The sequence below is a fragment of the Plectropomus leopardus genome, chromosome 2 (assembly GCF_026936395.1).
Source record: "Plectropomus leopardus strain MGB_pleo_1.0 chromosome 2, ASM2693639v1, whole genome shotgun sequence".
In the NCBI taxonomy this organism is placed as follows: domain Eukaryota; kingdom Metazoa; phylum Chordata; class Actinopteri; order Perciformes; family Serranidae; genus Plectropomus; species Plectropomus leopardus.
Window position 1 is genome coordinate 30,393,230 of NC_142177.1, and position 21,621 is coordinate 30,414,850.

Below are 21,621 nucleotides of genomic sequence, written 5' to 3' on the forward strand. Positions count from 1 at the left end.
TCAATTCTTCAGTAATCACATTTTAGGGATCCTTATTGTTGTGTTATTTCAGACATCTTTACACCCTTCGAGCTTTTTAAGTTCTTTTTTTGTCTCTAAAAAAAAAAATGCTTTTTTCCCTTAACAACATCTTCTAGCCTAATTCAGTGCTCTGCATTAAAGCTAATTTCAGTGAAACTAATAATAGATAGGGCTTTCATTGTGCTTTTCTAGGTACTTTGACATTTTACATGAAATGCAAAAAGAGAACATACCAATGCAAAACAGTATACCAAAATTTGAAAGACGCTGACATGAACAGAGTAGATACAAGGACAGAATACAAAAGCAAAATGTAGATATGGCAGTTCAGATGTGGGGAGGTGGTGAGAGATACATATTGTAGGCTTTTCTGAAAAGGTGGGTTTTTAGTTTATTTTTTAAATGAGGGGAGTGCGTTTGAATTGTAATTATGAGTACTTGTTGACACTGTCATTGAGGTGTTGTTTCAGTTATGGTTATTTTCAAGACTGTTGTAGGTGGTGGAATAAGTTGTATTATTCAAGTTTGTAATATTCTGCCCCTTCATGTATATGGTAGTGGTCAAAAATGGTAACTCAGTGTTGACTTTAAGGTATAATTATGTAAAAAAAACAACAACAATTAAAATTACATTCAAAGTGCCAAACATTGTTATCCATAATCTCCAAGATGATTATAAACTGTTATACTATTTCTGCAAATAGTATAAGTTGATATGTTCAGTAATAATGGGATGAGCATCCCCCTTTGTTCAAATTTCATTTATAATTCATTTGATGGGTTTATTGCCTTGTAGCAAAGGCAAAACTTGTTTTTTTAATTGAAAATATACAAACAAGTTTGGCAACATATAAATTAAGTTCAGTGAACTGCAAAAAAATTGCCAAAGGGAACAACAGCATAATAAACAAATGTAAATATTGCAAACTACTTACAAAGAAAAGGCATTTAACCCTTTGAAACCTGGATGGACATCATTTTTTCTTGTGCTACACTCAGACACCTTTCACAAGTATTTCAGTCTTTTAAACCTGAGCAAAAAAGGTTTAATTCTCTTCAAAAACATGAGAAAAGGCAACGAGCAAATTGCAAGAAATTGGCAAAAGGTGACAAGAAAGCAACCCTGAAAATTAAGAAAATATATGTATGATTATTAGAATTATGTATTCAAAATATGTTACAGAATGTATAATATTCTTTAATTTTTAGCACTTTTTTCACCAGGCCATTTCCTTATTTTTGGTTCTTATATTCCTTTTTAAATGCTAAAAATACTAATATTTTTTGTTTTTATATATATATATATATATATATATATATATATATATATATATATATATATATATACATATATATATATATAAAATTATATATAACAAAATTAAAATAGTAAAACTTTCATAAGAAAATCAGCAATAAAATAAATGTAAAAAAAACAATAATTAAAAAAAGGAAATTAACTGAATACACACACACACACATATATATATATTGTTAAACAATTCTAACTATATAATGATAATTATAACTACAGTTTTCTGGACATTTTTCCATTTAAAAAATATTTATAATTTTTATAATTTTGTGTTAATTTTCTCTCTCTGTCTCCCTTTTTTAAAAACAATTTCCAGGTCATTTGTATTTACCAATTTTTTTGCTTGTCTTTTGTTCATGTTTTCGAAAGAAATCAAACTGATCTGCTCTGGTTTTCAAGGTTTTAATGCTAAAAAAAAACAAAACAAAAAAACATCTGAATCCAGCACAAATAAACTGATGTCATCCAGGTTTCAGAGGGTGAAGGTGTCCTCGGACTTTTGCACAGCGCTGTAGAAGCTGGACATGATGGGATATGTTGTTTTTGTCCATGTGCAGGCAGAGCTCGGCTGCACTGGCTCGTACAGTATCATTGTGGTTTGCATGCTGACAGACTGCGCTCCGCACAGAGGAAAAGGTTGGTCGGTTGGGGGAGGGGTTTTACAAACAGACCAGGCAGGAAGAGACCTGCGTGTTAACGTTTGGGCATAAAGACATGAGAGACCCCTGCGGTGCCGGAGCTCGACTCCTCTAACTGACAGCCGTTACAATGACAGAATCGTTAAAAATTGACATTCAGTATCAAACCGCGGAGAAACATATTTTTCACAAAACAAGAGCGACCCCCACCCCTCAAGAAACCAGGGTCAAAGTTCACAGGAAGCTGGGGGGCTGCCATTTTTCCCTGCTACTGCTAACGTTAAACGTTAGATGCTAAAACGACGGGGAGGGGCGGTTGGTGTCGGATTTTGTAGCTAGCTGGTATCAACCGATCGAAATCGTTACACAAAATCCGTCATTTCTCCGACCGTTGACGCTAACAACCATTGTTATTGGATGAATTCGGCATGGAGAAGGTAGCGGAGCCGTCTTGGACTTCTTCGTACACCTATCAGGTGAGCAAGCACAGTGCGGAGATGCTACACAACCTCAACGTTCAGAGGAAAGATGGAGGCAGGTTCTGCGATGTGATTCTACGCGTCGGCGAGGAGAGCTTCCCCGCACACAAGGCTGTGCTGGCGGCGTGCAGCGAGTACTTCGAGTCGGTGTTCAGCCGCCAGACGGAGGGCGACGGCAAGGAGCTGGAGATGCACACCATCAGCCCGAAAGTTTTTAAAGACGTTTTGGACTTCGCGTACACCTCCAGGATCGTGGTGCGACTGGAGTGCTTCCCGGAGTTGATGACAGCTGCCAAGTTTCTGCTAATGCGGTCGGTCATTGAGATTTGTCAGGAGGTGATCAAACAGTCAAACGTACAAATCCTCGTCCCGACCTCACGGGGAGGAGACGCCAGCCTTTTCCAGGCCACGGGGGCCACGGAGCTGGGCTTCCCGGTGGCGCAGCAGGATCTGGTAAACGGCACGGCGATGCTGGTGAACGGTCAAAGCTTTGCTAACAATGCACAGATGCATTTGGATGGGGGTGAAGACACCGCCGCCGTGTTATTGGAGGACGGCGGCGAGTCGTCGATGCCCATGTTGGAGCCTGTTGACGGACTGACCGTTTCCCCATCAACGGAGATACCGGGGAGCACGTTTCAGCACGACGCTGGCTCCCCGGGGTCCAAGAGGAACAGGGGGAGACCAAAGAAAGCTGGGGAGGCTGTGCACTTTAACCACAGCACCCAGAAAGACAATGGGCTATTTCCGTGCGGGACTTGCGGTAAAGCTTTCACGGAGGCTTCCCGGTTGAAGAACCACGAAGCGCAGCACGGAGCCCACACCGGCTCCGGTGTAAACAACAACCACGGTGACAGCCTGTCAGCAGCGGGTGGCTTGTCTTTAATGTCTCAGCCTGGTCTGGTGGAAAACGGCGTGCAGTTACACGGAGGGCTGACGCTGGATAACGGCCGCAAACGGGAGAGGACCAGGCGGCACGTCGGCTGTGACATTTGCGGTAAAGTTTTCCGTGACGTTTACCACCTGAACCGACACAAGCTCTCCCACTCCGGGGAGAAGCCGTACGCCTGCCATGTGTGCGGGCTCCGGTTCAAACGCAAGGACAGGATGTCATACCATGTGCGGTCCCATGACGGGTCAGTCGGCAAACCGTATGTGTGCCAAAGCTGTGGAAAAGGTTTTTCAAGGTAAGTTTTTAAGGTTGCAGCGATACACCAGTTTTAAGGTATACCGTGATACAGGGGCGTAAATATAGACAGTGCAGGTAGGGCGGCTGCACAGGGGCCCATAGAGAGAGTGGGCCCTCAAACAATAGCTGTGTTTGAAACTGTTGCCTATCACAGAAATAGTGTACTGTATAATGTGTTTGCCATATTGTAGTAGAGTTTGAATTCTCGGTGGTTAATTTCATCCACTATATAGTGCACTATAAAATACCCACAATGCACAGCGAATTTGAGTGTACATACAATGTACCCTACATTTTACAACCGTATACCACAATTCGATGTGGTCATGTATTTCCAGAGGAAGAAAATTCCAGTGTAGTGTCCGAAATCTCGTTATTCTAGTTCACTATTGAATACACACTACATAAAGAATAGTGAGTGAGTGATTTCAAACATAACTAATAGTTTGGGCAGAAAACAGACCTCATATGAGTATTTCAGATTTATACCTTAGAAATGTGCCTGAGTCCAAAGGAGAACTAACATTAAATCAAAAATGGTGCTGTTTGCTATGTATGAAATTGGCAGTAATTTAGGCCTCTGCTTTGATATGAAAGTTGGCAATTATTATATTGTGTATATTTGCTTACCAGCAATATTTGGGGAAAAAATGCAATTGGATGGAGATTCTCACCTTTATTTTAGTTATTTTCAAAAGGGAGACATTTATTTATACTTCCATTAAAAATGTGTTTTCATTCCTTTAAGGGTCATTCTCACTGGTAATGATATTTCTGTAATATAGTGGACCAGGGATATTTTCTGAGACAGTTATCATACAGTGAAAAGCCCAAAATAGCCAGGACGCTGTTTCTTAGTAGTAGTATCAGTGTAACTCCATGTATATGCATATGTGCAAGAATGTGCAAAGTCTTAGGCCACCTTAAGGTTTGTTATTTTAGTCAGGTCAAATGATCCTATATTTTTATTTCTTTGTAGTCTCTTCAAGAAAATACAACCAGAACATACAGGAAATATGTATACAGTCATAAAAACGCAAATATTTCAGAAGAAAACAACTTCAACAGGCTAAATATGCAATTATTTAGTGTGACCTGCCTTCCCTCTCAGTATGTCTGGAACTCTTATGGACAGACAAAATGAGATGTACAATGCTAATCTTCAAGTGCATTTACACCAGGCTGCATTCAAGACAGGTCTAAAGCTCAGTATTGTTTGTTTGAGCTACATTTTGTTATGGTTGTGGTATTCTGACCTTTTCGTGCATTGTACACGTTCTCTGCATTCTGTGCTTGTATCTTTATAAAGAGACAGAGAAATAAATATAAAAATATCCTCATTACAACTTTTCATAAACAAGAAATCTGTGGTGGCCTAAGACTTTCACACAGTACTGTAAGTGCAGGTATTAGGTGAGTACTCACAATCACAGAACTGCAAAACCACAGCTTTGCAACAAAGCAAAAATTAGTAGAGGAAGGTTATGTCATGCTTTTGAGATGAACACACTTAATGTAGTTTGCTACTTTATCACCAATCACCTGGATCTCCATCTGAGGTCCGAAAACAAGGAATTAGTAAATGTTTGTAGGTAGTTATTCTTGTGAGTTGGTACCAATTAACAGAGAGGGGGCAGAGTTCAAACCTTGTGTGTGGGAGGCATTATTATCCGTAATTTTAAGAATGCCACTTTCTGCAAAGTCCGACACAATCTTAAGTGTTTATTCACAATGGAACAATTCAGTTTGTTTTGTAAGAAAACTGCAGGACTGTTAGACAGTGACTTGTCATCTGAGTACTTTTGCTGCAACCACGCAAACCACTTTCCCAGGCTCAGTGCTCTCAGGCGCTGCTGCAAACTCACTGTCACCACCTGCTGCTTTGGAGGTCGAAATACACGCAGATAGTAAATGTAAAGAAGGCACAATGCAGTTGCATGCTAACTGCCAAAAATATTATCAAAAGGACGTTTGTGACAGAGCCCTCACCAAATCTGTAGTCAAAAGATTTCTTCTGATCCTCTCTGGTTTGCTACATTCAAGAAAAAAGTAACTGCAGAGAGTGTTTTTACATCATTTATTTTGACAATCTTTTTTTCTGGCATTTAAGGGACTTGTGTTGTGTGCCATGCCCCCCCCACTCTTCCCCTCTGTCCCTCCATCATGGACTGTCCAATAAATCCTAAATCCTAAATAAATAAATCCTAAATCCTTTGCACTCTGAGGAAGAATGTCTATCCCAGATATTTAGAATAATACATTTATTTATACTTTACTTATTATCCCATGGTATACTGACCACCATTTTCTTCAATAATATACTTATGTTTTGTGATTTTTTTGCAATACTTGGTTTAATTTTAATTATCTTCTATTATGTTTATGTTATGCACCAATACACCAAAGCACATTCCTTGTGCATGAGAAACTACTTGGCAATAAACCAGATTCTGAATAGACCTAACAGTTACTTACCCTCAGTAAAATACATTATTTTACTGTATTATTTTCATCATATTTGACATCACTTAGCCTCTAATATTTTATATGGATAGATATTAAATCAAGTCAAACTTTATTTATATAGCACATTTCATACAATATTGCAACCCAAAGTGCTTCACAGAGCAAGATTTAAAAAAGCACAAAAAAGAAACAGGTGGAAAAAAAAGAGAAAGCACATAACATTAAAGATAAGATCTGTAAAATAAATTAAAGTCAAAGAAACTATAAAAATGAGATAAAATAATACAAAAGACCAAAGATAAAACTTAAAAACAGAAGCAACAGATAATGAGCACCATTAAGTATAAAAGACGAGCTAAAAGTATATGTCTTGAAGTTTTGGGGTTTTTTGTTTTGTTTTGAAATGTCCACTGAGGTGAAGTCCCTCAGATGCTCACGCAGGCTGCTCCATAAAGCTGAATGCTGATTCAGAGTTAATATTAATAATACTGACAGGAAAAAAACTTTCTTGTAAAACGCGCCACCACACAAATATAATGTAACATTAAAATAATAGTGTAACAATAATATAGTTCCACGCTCAAAGTCACTCATTGATAACTAAGTGTTTGGTCATAATAGAGTCAGTTTGCTCAGGCTTGTCAACACTCACCACAGTAGTGCACAGTTATGTTTTGGTTGCCGCTGTCCCGTAAGTGATTTAAAAAATATTTTAAATGAGGAAAGCTAATTATAAGAAATGGTACCTGTAACTATTTGAAAATATATTACAAATGTGTCACAGATGGACAACAAATAATTTCCCTTTTCCTTTCAGACCAGACCACCTGAATGGACATATCAAACAGGTTCACACAACAGAGAGACCCCACAAGTGCCAGGTAACATTCAGGATCTACATGTCCAAGTTAATGTACTGTGAAACCCTCCAGCTGGTGATGGTTTTACACCATGATACACGAGAACAGTGGTAACGTGTCATATTTCTGTTTTTCAGATTTGTAATGCCTCTTTTGCTACAAGAGATCGCCTCCGGTCACACCTTGCATGCCATGAAGACAAAATCCCCTGCAAAGTTTGTGGCAAGTTTCTGCGAGCTGCCTACATGACAGACCACCTCAAGAAACACAGCGAAGGGACGCATAACTACTGTGGCATCTGCAACAAAGGTAGTTTTTTGAAATACCTCACCACACTGCTATAAGATCCTCAGAAACAAGCCTGTCCAGTGCTCAGGCAGATATTCACTTCTTTAGTCATATATATTCAGAGGATAAAAAAATTGCAGAAATCTGGTTTTGGTATGCGGTGGCTCTGCTGTATGTTCTTAAAGAAATAACCAAAGTGTAGAGTTTGGTCATGCTGTTGGAATCTATACATTTTTTCTTTTATGAATTACTTTGTTTACTTGTAATGTAACATTGCAACTTGGTCCAAAACACAGGATTTCCTGCACCACTCCGAAAGTAGACTGTCATGAGTGTGCCATGATGACAAAGCCATAACCTAAAACAGTTACGTGCAAAAGTCTTAGGCCACTATAGATTTAATGAAGATATTTATGTATATATTTTTCTGTCACTTTATTAAGATACAAACAAAGAATACAGAGAGTGTGTACAATGCATTACCCCCCCCCGGGTATAATGTATATATACATATATACATTATACCCTTGCAAAAATAACAAGGTATAAAGTGGTCTATGACTTTTGCAAAGTACTGTATGTGCAAGTGCACATAGCACATAACATCACAGGTTAATTAAGAGAACAAATATGTTACTACAAAGATAGAAAGTAACAACCTTAAATCGCGTTCTTTTTTTTCTTGTCTGGGCCTTCTGTATTGGCATCTACATCATCATGCCATCGGTTTCACTGAACTGAATGAAGGAGCTTTCCTTTTTGTTGTTTCAGTATTTATTTTCTGCTTGGACACCGGAGGAAGCGTAAACACTCCCAACATTTCCCCAAAGCCTTATTCAGAGTGTGTGTAGTGTTAGTAAAAGTGTGACTGTGTCTTTCAGGGACAGATTGCAGGTTGTACAAAATATTTGAAATTCTTTGTTTGTTGCCAGAGTATTTTTGGTGAAATGCACATACTGAATATGACAAAAATGTCTGAAAGTTTGCCTTTACCTTGTATGTAAAGTCTTGGTGCTACATGCTGAAAATGTTTTTCAGGCTTCCTCCGGCTTTTTTCGTGCCTGTGGGGCCTGCACACTAGAGTTCACTACCGACAACTGTTGTGACCAAAATCACCTCACGCCCCTTGTCTCCTCCTGGAAGCTTGGTTGCATTAATCTACAATGTTTGGTGTAATGAAAGTTGTTTACCCTGTTTTGCATAAGTATGCTTTGTAAATGAGACAATGAGAGCAAAGCTACGTTGACGAAAACAATCACAAACAAGACAAGAAACATTAAATGTACAAAGCTGCAACTGAAGTAATGGATAATGTAGATTAAAGGGTTAAAGATAAAATGCCAGCAATTCAAAAAAAGCTGAGTTGAAACAAAATATTTAGGTGAAAGTATTTTTTCATATTTAACACCTTTCTGAGGTAAGATAGCTGGGAGGCAGCATTGTAACCTTCTCGTGTAACTGCATCAGCTAACAGTCATCCAGTGAAACAAGGATAAAAGTGATTAGTTCTTAATGAACGTCTCTTTACAATGTGCATCACTCTTTGCTTACTGTGGAGGGTAATTTTGATTTCTGTCTCCTTCCTATATTAGAGTCATGCTCTTCACTGTGAGTAATAAAATTCAAAGAGAAGGCAACCCAATTACCCGAAAAAGTGTTTGCAAACCACAAATATGTTACATTCGTATGTAAGGGATAAGTTGAAACAAGGGACGCAGGATAATGTCTGCACATCATCAGTATCTGCCGATATTGGCTGTAAAATGAAATATCAGGATCGGCCAACATGCTGATTTCTGCTGATATGACAAACCTATTTATTTATTTTTTAATTGACAAAGTGATATATATTGGCATATTGAATGTGGGCAAAAAATCCAATATTGTGCATCCCCAGTTGAAACATTACGTTTTTTTTAACATTTTCAATAACATTTCTGTGTTGAAACTTAACTTTTATTATGTGATTAACAAGTGCTTAGGTTCAGGCACGGAAAATACGTGGTTATGGTTAGGAAAAGGTCATGATTTTGGTTAAAATATCTGCTTTGTGTGGCACTATCCCAGCAGGAAAAGCTAGCATGTCTCTTTAAAATACAGATGCTTTTTGTGGCTCTATCTCCAATGAAAACACAGCAATGGGTTTCTAAAAACAGCAACATTTAGTGGCCAAAACGTCGCTAAAACACAACCAGTTTTGTGGTTTGTTGGTCTCGAACAGTGGTCTATAGCTAGCAGGATGTCTCACCTCGGTATCACGCCATCCACTATCCCCTCCACCTCTAGATGACAAAGGCAGCTCATATACTACATCACTTTAGAAACATTTATATGATGCTTACAAAACGTACAAATGCAATATATTCGTGGTTTGCAGAAACGCACATTGCCAACATTTTCTTCTGGTGACTACGATTAAGGTAACCCATCGAATAGCCACAGCGCCCCCTCGTCATAGTCGAGGCCTTCAGTGTGTCAAACGACTGCCTTGTTCTTTGTTCTTCTGGTCCAGGTTTCTCCACTGCGTCCTACCTTAAGGTGCATATAAAGACACACCATGGCTCTCCACTGCCCCCCTCTGCCACAATGCACACCTTCCCTGAGCCAAGGGGAGAGCTGCAGATGCACAACGGCACCCCTTACCACATGGGACGCCAGTGCTCAGTGGAAGGCAAGCAGCCGCCCGCCCCATCCCAAACTTTCATGTTTCTGGCTTTCATTTGCTCTGCTGCTATTTGGAGAAACATGCTGCTGCATCTTTTTGTGTATGTTTAAAAAAACACAAGCATACATCAATCTCTGCTGCCAAGCTTTGCGCTCAAACATTTTTATGCAATTTCATGTGCTGGTTGTCTTTCTGCTAGCTTGCTGTCGGTGTCTTTCCTTCAGAAGGAGTACAGTATACAGAACCTCCCTGTGGTTATTATGCAGAAGGGACACAAGTATTTCACACCTCTGTGAGGACATTTTCTCTAATGATTCTCTAACTCCTTAAGCTGTAGAATAAGTATGAAATGATTGGGCGGGTCGTCAGTTTATCTCAGCAGACTGACACCTTAAGAGCTGTGTTGGAAACACTAATGTGTTCTCAGAAGTTTCCCTGACGCATGTCAAAGGTTAATATTGCAGACATGTCCGGAAGAAACCGTTTTTTTGCACTGCATGTGTTCCTACAGAATGAATATACAGGTGGACAACTTATTTACTTGCATGCTGAAGTGAAACTAAAGTGGAAATCATGACCTTTTCTGTAGCTTGACAAGTGAAAATGCCTGATACTGTGTGTACCTCTGTTACTAAAACACAACATTGTTCTCTAGAGTGAAGATGTTCCTCTTTACTCGGCTGGAAATTGGGAATATCATGCAAATTTTGCAAAGTTCCTATCATCACATACAGTGATAGAAAATGCAGAAGTTGTCTAGACTTCACAGTTGACAGTTCTACACAACCATATAAGAATTTAGAGTGCCGAGTCACTTTCTTAATATCTGTGTTTGTCCAGCATGGCCATGGCATCATATGGTGTCTGTTTGTGCTTGGCTGGTCCATCAGCTGTTGTTCAGCAATGCACAGTGTTGCATGAGTGTCTTATTGTGTGCTCCATTTGCCCTGGATTCATTGAAATCTTTTGTTGAACCAGTAGCATAGAGACAGTGCACAGTGAACTGTGAGCCACAACCACATTTAATAAGACCATCATTAGGTCTGTTGATTGCTCTTGTAACTGACTTCCTGCAATTATGTGAATAATCAGGAAAAAGCGCACAAGTGCAGGGCGTTTGTGAATGATTCTGTTTGGCTAATTGCCAAACGAAGGTTGTCTATCAGAATTATTGATTATTATGAGAGCTGCTTTTGCCACCAGAACTGATATAACGTGAAACTTTTGGCCACTTGGTAAATCTATAAAACAAATTATAATAGCTTTGTTTACTGTTTTCTAAATTACATCATGTTAGACGTGTTAACACACATCCTCTTTAGAAATATCGATATCATGGCAGCACCTGCTTGGCTTACGAGCACGTCTGCTGTGCATCTCCATTTTAAAAATAGAATAGAGAACCCCAGTAGTGAGTCCTTAAACCAAGAAATGAATTAGCATTTTAGCAGCTCTGGTTCCCTCCTCGTTGGCTTTTTGAATGGGTTTTGGTTAGAAGCCTGGCATAAGGTCTGTGGTTAACGCAACCTTAAGAGACTTTCACGTTTTATTCTACTGCATAAAATGTGTCTGTAAATATCCCGCTGTGAACTTTAAAGCTTTTATGCCGAACACTGTCAAACACGGCTTTACAGCCCTGTAGTGGTGGCAACGTGACCATAGTGTAGTTATTACATTAGCTTTTTACTTCTGGCAATTACATTACAATTTGCTGAACAAAACGTGTAAGTATAATAAGCATTTGTTTACCACAGATCTTATTTTCTGCAGTGATCCGTGATTTATGGAAAAACCCTTTGGCTTTTTGATGAGGGAACCAGGGCGACGTCATCTCTGGGACTCTATGGAGCTTGCAAAAGATGCAGCATGTGTACTGCCCCTTTGTGATTACCAGCAACTTTTTGACAAGAACAGCATGTCCCACTACATGATGACCCAGAGATATGCCAACTAAATTTTTTCCTGCATTTTGTGTAGTGTAAAGGATTACTCATCTTTTTCACATGTGTCCTTTGGATGCCATTATTGTGTTTATCTTCCTGTTCAGGTTTTGCTGTAATGCAATTTGTCTTTTTCCTGCTTCTTTTCAAGGTGGTTCAGTTTTAGAAAAGCGTTGCTGAAGTTTTGTTAGAATTAGTGGATGTAATTAATTGTGGAGTCAGTTTGCATTGATAATTTTCTCCTGGTGTGAGAGTTACTACACAGACAGACCTCGTTGCAGTATTATATATGTATTTTTCCTCTATGGACAACAGTTTGACCGACAGTCACGTGGCAGATAGATATGTAAGCAGTTACCAAAGTGCTGCTCAGTATGTCTCTGAACCACAAGTTCAAGTAAAGCTAAGTACTTAAGAGACTGAATATTTGAGTCATAAAATTTACGTGCATACTACTTAACATTAAGCGAGCCGAGGACTCACAGGATTTGAAAATCCTTTGGTTTCAATGATTAATTCTGAGTGACTAAACTCATCAGATACATGTTTAAGAGGCGGCACTACAGGTGAACAGGGTACACATTTAACTGATAGACAGCATCATGGACCTCCCCCGGTTGATTACTGACATAAAGACTTTTTTTGTATTACAGGTTTTCTAAAAATGTAAGATTCAAACATGCAGATGTGGCTTAATCTAATTAAATATGCAGTAATTTGCATATATTTCTGAAAGAAATCTGAATATTAGATAAGTCCATGTTCTTGTTTCATTGTGCTGGCATATTAAGAGTCAAATGTTTTAGAGGGAATTTTGATTATCTCTTTTTATCACTCCATTAATCAGAAAACACTGGCAACACCCTTAAAATGTGGTTATTTTTGCCATATTTTTAGGAATGAAATGTTTTATACATCAGTTTATGAACGATATGTGAACAAGCCGCTCTGTAAAAACCTTCAGAGTACAGACAGGAATAATATTAGAAGATTTGGTGCATGTAAGTGATAACTACCAACCGTACGTGAGGTGGAGATTTCTGGCTCAGAGTGTGTGGAAACACTCATTTTGAGAAAAGAGCCATTAAAAATATGTATTGTAAAATTGACACATTAAGACAATTGTGTTTTGTACTACAAGTTGTCTGAAATTTTATGTTGATGCAGGTAGGGCTTAATCTAATTAAATGTATGCTTTTTCCATCTATTTCCAGCACAGAAATTTGTACGAAAATAAACATCCAAATTTGTATTTTGGATCTTTTCTTCCTACTAGTCTCAATGACAACATGCTGTGGAAGCAAAATAGCCCAAAATCTTAAAATTATGCGCTCCATGAAAAACCTATGTTCTTACCTGAAGTGTCTCCACTTAAGCTGAATATTTGATTAACCCTTCGAAATGGCCAGATTGTGTACTGTCACTATATTTACTGCAGTTTTTCACTTTAGTCTTCATTTAGTGTCATTTCATTTGTGAGACAAATGAGTTGTGTCTGTGAACATTATACTTTGTTGAACACAGTATAAAGCATAGACAGTAAACATAAAAATCTAATTTTATCATTCAGATGACACACAGTGTATGTACTATTTGATAAAAGAGTGTCAGGCGCAAGGAGGATTTAGATTGGATGTGTTTATCACAAGTAACGTTTCAGTCAATTATCTCATTAAATGTTTACATCAGAAGTCACTTAGTTCAGGGATTTGGTATTATATTTGGTATATTATATGCTGGAAGGGAAAAGTCAGGTTTTTTTAGTGATGGGACTCACTCAACATAGATGAAATCAAACTATCAAAACTGTCGAGTTTATTTTGTTTACTGACAGTTAGGGATGTCCCGATCAAGTTAACCCCCCCCCCCCAATCCTGATCCATCATTTGATACTGAGTATCTGCCGATACCGAGTCCTGATCTGATACTTGTATTTACTGAATAATACAGCTGCACAATGCACACTTCAAGTACTTTAAAGTTATAAAATCAATCCAGTGTATATACTGGACAGTTCAATAGCTCTGCAGTGTCTGCATCTACACAGTCCTTAAAGGGGTTTTTATTTTATTTTTACACAATAACAGAATAAACAAATAAATAAAATAACTAAGTCAATTGAATGTCTTCATAAATTGCTTCCAGTTTCACTTAGTGCAGCATTGTTTTTTTTAAACAAAATAAAGTCAAGAAACTAAAATGTTTCTAAAGAAATTGCTCTCAAATCCAGTTAGTGTAGCATTGTCATAAAAGCACAGAACACTATAAATGAATGATATAATCACAATTACACTTCAAAGTAGTTTGACAGCCAAACTTTAACATTCCCAGTCACAACAATTAAAAAATCAGTCACAATTATTTTATTATAACATTATTGTAAAACTACTTCACAAAAAGTGAACAAGAAAAAATGTAGTTTTACTTAAAGTGGTGAAGCATCTTTGGTAGAATATGACAAAAATCATTTTCTACTTAATGGAGTAGCAGCATTACAATAAAACCTCAGCACCTCTGCCGCAAATTGTGCTTTCTCGAGTAAACAAAGGATCGGGCGGGGCATGTGCTCAAAATAACCAAATCCCGATCAATAAAAAAAAAAAAAAAGTGATCGGGGCTGATACCGATCCTTCCAATCGGATTGGGACATCCCTACTGACAGCATTTCAGTACTAGTGATGAACTGAAGGTAATTCTGTCCGTATGGTTTTCGCCGGCCTGTTGTGTCTGCCCCCTCCCCTTCCTTTCTCCCGGGCCGGGTGTTGTGTAGACCTGTGCGCCAGTCGCCAGCTGCTTCTCACCTCGTCTGAGGCAGAGGGTCGCTTTCATGGGCTCGCTGGACACCCAGCTCTTCCCCAGCCTGGCCCTCCAGCCTTGGGCCTGCAGCCTGAGCTGCTCTTGGGGAAGGCAGGTGGGGCTCCATATTTCTGGGATTGTCGCTCTGGCGGGGTACCTGGCTTCCCCGTCCATGGGCCTGCTGCAGGTCAGTACAGTCCAGCAGGAGGGTGGGTGGGGGCATGGTGCTAGCTCTGCTCACTGGTTGGATGAGCACGGCAGAGTGTCAGTGGACGCTGGGCAGATGGACTGAAACAGATGACTGTGTAGTTTAATGCTTTATTTTACTGTATTTAGTGATTGATCTGTATTACTAATTTGTTCTGCTTGGTGCCCTCCCACAAAGTCTCAAGTTATTGTTTTTAAGTTTTTGCAGGTGCCAAACTGGATTTTTGACAAAACCTGTCGTTAATATAATCCTAATTCATACCTCTCTTCATTTTCTCTCTCTGTCTCTCCCTTCCTGTCCATCCTGTGTTTTCCCCAGACGGGCAGGAAAATGCTGGGAAATGTCCTCACCTGGAATCAGAAGAATCAGATCCTTCATTTGGGGACCTGTCCAACGGTGACGAGCTTAAATCTCCACACAAACCTGACGGGCCGGAGCTCGAGATGCCCTCTCTTGCCTGTAACGGAGCCTCTGCCGGGGCCTTGGGCTCTCCAGAAGGATCTAAAGCCAAGACGGACCCTGAGAAGAAGTTTAGCTGTGGCATCTGCGGCCAGGCCTTCCGCACCAAGTCCTACCTCAACAAGCACCAGCACAGAGTTCACAAAGCCCAGAAGGCCCAGGGGGTTTCAGGGTCAGGCTTAAATGAGCTGGCCCCCTCCCTGACCTCTCCCTTCTCCCCTCAACAAAACATGTCCCTGCTCGAGTCCTTTGGCTTTCAGATAGTCCAGTCTGCTTTCGCCTCTTCTCTGGTGGATGCCGACGCAGGTCAAAGCGGAATCGACTTTGGAGGGAAGTGACATGTTCGCTGAAGTTCTTCTAAAGCCTCTTGTTCTTAGGACAAAGCCGGGTTTCCCACAGAAGACGCTCTGTATTTGGGAATAACTTTGCCTCAAGGCGACTCTCTCTGTTCGTTGCTTAATGTGTATCCGATATTTTTGTCACAGACTGCCATACGATTCCTACTTTTTCTACTTTTTCAGAGTATGAAAAGTGCGTGCACGGTGTTTAAATTGTCTTTATAAAGAAACAACATGAAGGTTTTTATTTCCTTTATCTGACGTGGATCTGTTGAAGTTACGTATTCTTTCAGTTGTTTTCGGCTTGTGTGTTATTGAGCTTTCTTGGCTGCACAAACGTTTCTTGACATGAGATGAATAATTTACTGCGACCTTAAAAAAAAAGTAACTACTTATTGTCTGTTCGCCCACTCTAACTGCTCTGATGTTCCCGGTGAATCGACCCTTGGCCATCGCAGTGATTTTAATGCTTCGTATTCCCTGTTCTCTTGAACGTTGTAAACATGTCTTTACCTCAGAGCAACAAGAGGGCTGAATTGTGTATTTATGTTGCGTTCTGCTTCTTTTGAGACGGATTCAGTTTTTCGTAAGGATGGGGATTTAAATTGGCCCTTAAGTTTGATAGCAGGTTTTCTTTTATTCTGTAAATTATTCAGAGAAACATTCCCAACAGACCCAAGGCATTTTTTATGACATTTATTGCATTTTTCTCCTGCTTCATACAGAAAGTATCCTGCTGAGAGGCACTAATAGCTGTTATGGACCTTTAATTAATCACTATTTAGAGGATTACAGTTAAAAAGCACAACACACGTATCGATGAAACTTTGAATTTGAACTGTTACAGCATCCATACAAAGATCATCTGGTGACATAAAAATCTGTCAAAAAGTAAAACGAAGAAAAAAAAGTAATTAAGCTACCTCACTGAAGAAATCTACACCATATTGCTTTGTGTATCATTGGGAATTTAATTCATTAGGTGTTAACCCTAATTGGCTTGATTTCTTTAAAAAAATGTGAAGAATTCAATGAGCAATGAAATAAGAAATGACCCAAAATTTGAAAGAAATTAGAAAGAAATACAAGAAAATTACCTGAAAAAATAAGTTTAAAAAAAGAAAGAAAGAAACAAGAAAAGTGCTTAAAATTGTTTTAAATAATTCTGTAACATAATTTAAATATGTAATTATGATCAATATTATAAACAATTTTTTTTCTAGCTTATTTAAGTTTTCCCTAGACATTTTTACCCAGCTTTCTAAAAAATAATTTTCTATATCTACCAGTGTCTTGCAATTGCTGGAACAGTCATTACCACATTGCTCATTGCCTTTTTCCCATGTTTTTGAAAACAATCACACCAATTTTCTCAGGGTTCAAGGTTTAAATACTTGTGAAAGGCGGCTGAAAGCGGCTCAAGAAAAGTGATGTTGCTCCAGGTTTCAAAGGGTTCAGGAGCTCCCTAAGTTTCAAAAGGTGATACGATTTTATTTTTTCTAAGTTTGTAAATTATCAAATTAAAACCAAACATTATATGTCATAAATTAAAAATGCCTACAAAAAGTCATTGGTGGAAAAATAACTATTTAAAGCACCAATAGCACCACAGCTTTCTGTCTTTAGTTTTATTTACTTTAGATCCAGTTCTTTGAAAATACTTGTAGTCTTTCTCGTAGAGGCTTTTTTTTAAATATTATTTGAAAGAAGACTTTAAGGATTGTGGTCAATCCTTTACTTGAACTCTCTTAACCAGAGAGCTGATGTGATAGCTGAAGGCAATTTTTCTTTCTAAATGAAGCAATTCATCTGGCTGTGAAAAGCTTAGTTTTTAATTTGAAGCTTTGTAAATTATTTAGACAAAAAAAAGGTAGAAGTAAGGGGAGGAAAGCCATTATTACTATAATCAGGATTCTGTGCAGGAATACTTTTGAAAATTAATTTTCCCACATTTTTTAACTGTAAAATCATTCATGAAACATGCCTTGAGCTTGTTAGGAATGAGCTTTGTTTCCCCCTCTACAATGAAAATGTTTCCAAGCCTGGTTTGTTCGGTATTAAATCAGTTGTGTACATTAAACAGGGACCAAGGTCAGGTATATTTTCAGTATATATTTTTAGAAATGTAGATTATATTTTATTAACTTATTCATGCCCACTGTTTTGTGTACAGTTTTTTTAATTGTCAAACAAAAATCTTGTGATTTGCTCGTTTTGATAATTTTTCACCCTAAATTATGTTAAATGGAGATGTGTGGTTATGTGTGTGTGTTGTGCAACAGTTAGGGGAGTTAGAAGGAGTCGCGCCCTGATCCACCAGCCTCTGAACCGACCAAACGTAACGCTTCTTTTACAGAGTGAAGTCATTGTCTCACCTTCCTCCTCATCACCTGCACTTCTTGTATAGCTCGCCCGTCTCCTGTCAGATTTGTGCTGTTAGTATACGACATATCTTGTGTTTGCACCAACGCTTGCTAGATTCATGTTCAAGCTACCCATCCGAGTGTCTTGCAGTGAAAATGTGTTCAATCTAAAATGTTGAACCGAGACATTCCTGTGATAAGAAAGGACATAACTGAATGGTTCCTCAAGTCAGTACACAACAGGAGCCTCACATCCACTTTGCTGCTTTGTTTATTTGAAATCTCGCTTCACTGTAATGAACATTTTTCTATGCCGCTTATTTGGTTTTGCATCTTACTGGGGAACTCCAGTAGTTTCCACCCTGGACCCTTATTTTCAAGCCATATTTTTCTGTTTTTGTTTCTAAGTGATTAGTGGGAACAACATTTTTTTTCCAGTATTGAGAGAGCCGCAGCCAGAGTTTGGGAAACAGGCTGACATGTAAACGCTCAGGGCAGGTTCACCATGTCAATCATATCGGCTAAAAGTGCTTGTTTTTGCCACTGACAGGCTTAGATTGTGATTTAAAGTGTCTGACAACTTCACAGAAAACACCACAGAGAAATGAAATGTGTTGCTTTTTACTGTTTGTTTGGTTTCCAGGCCTTGCTAAAAATGTCTTATTCTAAAATCTTGTGGACTTTTCACATTGTCAAAATCAGCTTAATATTCAGCCATGACATTGAAAGTATTTTAGATAAGAGAAAGATGCGCTATCTAGGGCTACCTCTTGAAAGTCAGAGACTCAAATCATCAGTCGGAGACCTTCAGTCGACTGAGATTACTTCAAGTCAAGCAGCTGCGGCGACATGGCCTCTGTACATGGGGTGCCCACTTTACCATATAGGCTACGGGGCACCCGAGCAATGTTTGTGCAATGTACCTGTAGGGAGGTTTTGGTCCCCATATTTTGCTGCAGAGTGAGTGCTCTTGACTTTCATGCTACTCTTTGCAGCTGCAGACATGCAGGCAGCAGCACGGAGGGAGAGAGAAGACTGCACCATACGGTGGAGAAGTGTTGAATTTACATCTCACAGCAAGCTAATGTAGAAGGTAGATTTATGACACAGTGTCGGCAAAAAATGTGCTTTTGCAATCTGTCGTTTACACCATTAGCTTGTTTACTATATTACGTGAATGCCACCATTACACTGAACGTCCCGCAGAGCGTGTTCAGACTTTAAAACTTTGTATGGAAACAAAACAAACCGTCAAATATTCTTATTGAAAAGCCAAATCAAAAAGTCTTCACGGCACTCCTCTCTTCAATTCTCGCTCGTTTCCACCATTTTCTGTCTAGCGAGATTTAATCACAAGTACAGAAAAATGCTTAATTTCCCTGTAAGGACCTTTCCATAATGGTGTCAACAATATAAGCATGTCAGTCATAAATGCAACAACTTTAAATTCAATAGACATGGTGCTCCTGCCCCAAATATTTTTGCTTCCCTCAGTCACGTGGACACAAAAACATGGGGAAATAGAGTCCTGGTTAAAAATACAGGAGTTCCCCTTTAAATAACCGGACAGGATATTACAGATGAAGTATAAGTTAAAAAAACGCAAACCTAGACCCTTTTCTAAATCATGACATACTTCCTCGTAGTTTTGTATATACTGAAACACACAAATAATCACTGCCAGAAAATTGGCTAAGCTGGCATCTGTGGGATGAGATCTACACTAAAATATATATATTTTTAAATCATTCCTATATTTTATTGACCTCTCACATTTTTCTTATAGGTCGGTGTTTCTTCTTGTGTTTAAAAACCTGTATCATGACGTAAATCAAACCCAGTCCCACAGTGAAGGGGCTGGGAGTGTGTGTGTGTGTGTGTGTGTGTGTGTGTGTGTGTGTGTGTGTGTGTGTGTGTGTGTGTGTGTGTGTGTGTGTGTGTGTGTGTGTGTGTGTGTGTGTGTGTGTGTGTGTGTCTGAGTTTTGATCTGTTTTCTGCTTTCTGTTTAATTATTTGTGTGTAATTTAGTGTGTTAATTCAGTACATTCCTATATTATTTATGGTTCTGTTGTGATTGTAACAAGTGTATATACCATTCATATACACATTCTATAAATATATATATAAATATATATGAACCAACCAATATGATCAGTGTTTGTCAACGGTGGTCCTGTACATATTTAGATTTTTTTTGTTTGTTGTCCATCATGTGGAGGGATGTTAAGTTATGGCCATTTGATTGAAGCTGCATGTTCTGGCATGCTGAGCTGAGCTGGAGACTGAATGTTGATCACTGGTTTGTGGCGATTATAGTTTCACTGTTCGCCGTACTGTCACTCTGCTCTGGTAGCGCTCACACTGCCAGCTGCACGACTCACGTCTTTGACCAAGTTTTTCCTCCTTTTTTGATCCACTCTGCACTAGTATTTACTCCTTAAAAGGTGATAAGGGTTGTTTTTGTTGTTTGATTGTAAACAAGAAGATGCTGTAAGGAAATAATGTTCAGTTTGTTTCTCACTGGGATGTATGATTTTGTTTCACTCATGTTGGTACTCAAAGGTGTTTTCGTTGAGTATTTAGGCCTAAATGTTTTTTTGCTTTCTGCTTTTGGTCTGTTGCAAAGTGCCTTCCAAATACTGATTGTGCACAGCAGTGGATTAAAAAAGGTCCTCTTTTCTAAAGGTTAAGAATTGTACAGAGTGACTTGCATTGACACTTTTGTATAAAAACACACACAGAAAAATGTACAATATGTTAACTTGGTATTTTATCATCGTACTCAACAAGATTGCTCTTAAGACATGTGAGCTACATGTTTTGTTATAACGTCTTTGGACATATTTCAATATAAGCATACTTTTCTATAGATATTTGTTTTTGTACTCTGTTATTGAGTCTCATCTCCCTTGTTGGTACAGAGATGAGCATCAAATAAATTGCAATTGAAAAAGCTCATAACTTTCTCCTGTAGTTATTACTGGTGAAAAAATTAAACAATCAATCTATCCAGACCTGGACTGGACATTGGGAGCAATTTTACAACTGCTCCTCTACTAGTGGTTGAATGGAAACAAGTACATTTACTCAAGTGATGTACTTGAATGGACACTTCACCCACAATATTATACAATTTTTACAGTTGGTAATGTTGTGTGATCTTGAATCGGTGAAGAAACTTGTTTTTCTAATGATCCTCCATTGAAAAGGGCGCACATTTTAATTCACTGACTGGAGACCACGTTTTAACCCTAGAAACCTGAGAAAAATTGCTTTATTTCTTTCAAAAACATGGGAAGAAGGCAATGAGCAAGGAAAGAAGAAATGTCCTAAAAATGAGCACGAAATTAGTAAAAAAGTACAAGGAAATTACATGGAAATTTGTAAAATAAAAATAAATAAATAACAAATAAAATGTAAGAAAAAAGTGAAAGAACGCTTAAAAATTATAATAATTTTGTAACATAATTTTAAATATGTAATTATGATCATTAGATATATAACTTTTCCCTAGCTTTTTTAAAAAATAATGCCCTATATAAGCAGGTTTCTTTAAGTTTTTACCAAGTTGCTAAATCCCTTTTTTCTCATGTTTC

At 38.4% G+C, this 21,621-nt stretch overlaps 1 protein-coding gene across 3 annotated transcripts; it reads left to right on the top strand.

The window, feature by feature from the left end:
* The first annotated feature begins 2,040 nt into the window (after nt 1-2,040).
* On the top strand, nt 2,041-20,986 carry patz1 (POZ/BTB and AT hook containing zinc finger 1). 3 transcript variants are annotated; one of them, XM_042508008.2, is made up of 6 exons: nt 2,041-3,640; nt 6,926-6,989; nt 7,106-7,277; nt 9,769-9,927; nt 14,632-14,844; nt 15,184-20,986. In XM_042508008.2, exons 1-6 carry the CDS (start codon nt 2,403-2,405, stop codon nt 15,660-15,662), a joined length of 2,325 nt encoding a protein of 774 aa, XP_042363942.1. In that variant the 5' UTR covers nt 2,041-2,402; the 3' UTR covers nt 15,663-20,986. The 3 variants fall into 3 exon arrangements, with proteins under 3 accessions (XP_042363942.1, XP_087946702.1, XP_042363931.1); XM_088090576.1 differs by lacking the exon at nt 14,632-14,844; XM_042507997.2 differs by lacking the exons at nt 9,769-9,927; nt 14,632-14,844.
* The last annotated feature ends 635 nt before the right edge of the window (nt 20,987-21,621 follow it).